Raw genomic sequence first — 3,438 nt, forward strand, 5'->3', positions numbered from 1 at the left:
AAAAAATAAAAAAAAAAAAAAAAAAAAAATTATATAAAATATTAAAATACACAATTTTTAAAAAAAAAAAAAAGGTAAAAAAAAAAAAAAAAAAAAAAAAAAAAAAAAAAAACAGTTTCTATAAATTTATTCTGTTTTACAATTTTTCAAAGTTTTTTTTTTTTAAACATGCAAAATATATAATTTTTTCTTCATACATATATAAGTATATATATTATTTTTTTGCTTGTCCCAAATTATATTATTAATAATAAATATAATATATGTACATTATATATATATATATATATATATATATATATATTATGTATATATATAAATGTTGTTAATTAGCCCTAATATAAATTATTACCGTTAAAAGATAAGATTAAGTAATTAGCAACTATTTTAATTTTATATATATATAATATATAAATATATATATATATATATATTTTTTTTTATATAATTTTATTATTATAATTAATATAAAAATATATTTTATATTATATACATATTTATATGGTTTATTTTATTTATAAATTAAAGTAATCGGAATGGTTAACGTTTTTTCGTTTTTGCCACCTCTTACTCAAATTGCAACATAATATATTAAAAGTGAAGAAACAATAAACTATGAAAATATACACATAAATATATATTTATGTATATTTATAATTAAAATACATTTTTTTTTTCTTCATTATATGTATATATATATATATATATATGTAATATATAATATATATATATATATATAACATATAATATATATATATATATATATATTATTTTTATTTTTTTTTTTTTTTCGTGATTATAAATATAATATATATATATATATATATATATATTTATATTTATTTATTTATTTTTATTTTTTATTATTATTTTACATAACCATATATACATATATATATTTATTTATTTTAAATTTTTTCTTCTTTTTCTGTATAAGTTCCATCAGTTTAAAAATATGAGAAAAAAATTTTTTCCAATTTTTTTACAAAACAAATAACCTTCCTTCTAAATGCACACGGAAAGTATAAATGTATAAAAAGAATTAAAATATTGAATATATATATATATACATATATACATATATATTGGTAAATATATTAATACATATTTTTATGTTCATATAATTTCTACTTTTTTTTTTTTTCTTTTTTTGAAATATTTTTGTTGTCTATAATATATACCATTAATATATCCCAATATTAGCTTTTTCAATATGTCCTATACACAATGATTTTCTTATTCATGTTTATCTGAAGCAAAGTTATATAAAATATAACAGAATAAAATTATATTATATATGAATGTATATTTATATATATATATATATATATATATATATTGTGTATTTATTTATTGTGAATAGAGCTCACATGATAATGCATAGTGACGTAAACATAAGTCTGTTAAATAACAAGTAGCACATTAATGAATATAAAAATAAATATTAACATATATATATATATATATATATATATATATATATGTGTTAATTTTTATGCTGTTTGTTATTTTTTATTTTATTTTTATTTTTATTTTATTTATTTATTTTATTTATTTTTTTTTTTTTCTGTGTGTACGTGTATGAAAGATTAATATTATGTGACTAACCAAAATATTGTTCTACGTTTCTAAACATTTTTATTATTTAATAATATATATTTTCTAATATATATTTTTAACGTATAAGGTGCACTGTATATGGTTCTATATTTATTTTGGCACGTATATGATTAGGAAGAACATGGAGAAAAAAAAAATGTCAACCAGAAATATTAATAATAATATAAGTAATAATATAAATAATAATGTCAGTAATAACATGAATAGTAACATAAATAATAATTTAAATAATAATTTAAATAATAATTTAAATAATAATTTAAATAATAATATAAATGATAATATGAATAATTGTCAAAATGGGAACTTTTATGGGACTTATAATAATCAGACAAAAGATATTTCTTTACCCTTTCATAAAAATAGTATGAACGAAATAAATATAATTTCCAAAAATATAGATGTAGATAAAGGAAATTTTGTAAAAAGTAATATATTTAATAACATTTTAAATGAGAATAATATATTATATAATGATATAAATAAAGGGATCTATGATAATAATATAATTTTTGTAAATGAAAAACAATATGATCGTATATTAAAAAGGAGATTACGTAAAGTTAAACAAGATATAGATAGAAAGAGAAAAGTTCGTGTATATATTAGTATACAAAAAAAGAAAAGTTACCCAGAGTTTTTTTCTACTAATACAAATAATTTTGGTCTTATATCATCACATCATCAATCTCCTCATCATACTCTTATAAACCCACATTCTCATCCTTATCAACTTCCAATGAATAATAATATTAATACATCTCTTTATAATTATGACTGGAGTTCAAATGATTCTTTTTTTAAAAAAAACAATGAAAATTCAAATAATTTAATTACCCTCTTTGAAAATATGAAACCCATATTTGATAATAAGAATAATCAAAACTATGAAAATTACATTTCACAAAATAACTTCAATCCATATCCTAATAATAATATTACAACCAATGAGGAATATAATAAATATATTAATATTTGTGATATAAATAATATACATCATCTAAATAACATGCAAGAAATAAATAATTTTCAACATCTAAATAGCTTAGACAATTACAATAATATACAAACATTAAATGTATATAATAATCACATTAACAATATAAGCGAATTTACAAATTCTATAAGTCCCAATTATAATATCTATGAACACTATAACAAGTAATTATATATAATCAGCATGTTAACATATTATGGATTTATTTTTGGATATGTCTATTTGGATTTATAGTTATGTACACTTTTAATTACTTGTTCATGTATGTATATATATATATATATATATATTCATTTATTCAAGTAACAAAAAATTCATACCTTTGTTTCTTTTGTTTATGTTGTTTCATTTGTTTCTTTTGTTCATTTCGTTTATTTTTTTATTTTTGTTTATTTTGTTCATTTCGTTTCTTTTGTTATTTTTGTTTATTTTGTTCATTTTGTTTATTTTGTTCATTTCGTTTATTTTGTTATTTTTGTTTATTTTGCTTCATTTTTTTTTTTTTTTCTTCTTTTTTATTTCCTCTTCCTTTTTTTGTTTTATTATTCTTTTATTAGTATCGTTATTTATTTATTACTATTTTTTTTCCATTATTAAAATATTGTTTTATTTTATAAATTTTAAACACTTTAAAAAAAAGAAAAAAAAAATTGATAAGTTAATAAAATAATGAATTAATAAGCATATAGGTAATAAACTAAAAATAAACATAATCAAATGCCAAAAAAAAAAAAAAAAAAAAAAAAAAAAAAAAAATAAAAATAAAAAAAAAAAAAAAAAAAAAAAAAATATTTATAATAAATAAAAAAAAATTAATTTTA

At 15.4% G+C, this 3,438-nt stretch overlaps 1 protein-coding gene across 1 annotated transcript; it reads left to right on the forward strand.

Moving 5' to 3' along the window:
* Positions 1–1,726: 1,726 nt before the first annotated feature.
* Positions 1,727–2,785, forward strand: PRSY57_1118100 (hypothetical protein; the record flags this gene model as incomplete). The annotated part of the gene is made up of 1 exon (XM_012908145.2): positions 1,727–2,785. The coding sequence occupies one exon, from the start codon at positions 1,727–1,729 to the stop codon at positions 2,783–2,785; it is 1,059 nt and encodes a 352-aa protein (XP_012763599.2).
* Between the last annotated feature and the right edge of the window lie 653 nt (positions 2,786–3,438).

Source organism: Plasmodium reichenowi, chromosome 11, assembly GCF_001601855.1.
Source record: "Plasmodium reichenowi strain SY57 chromosome 11, whole genome shotgun sequence".
NCBI lineage: Eukaryota > Apicomplexa > Aconoidasida > Haemosporida > Plasmodiidae > Plasmodium > Plasmodium reichenowi.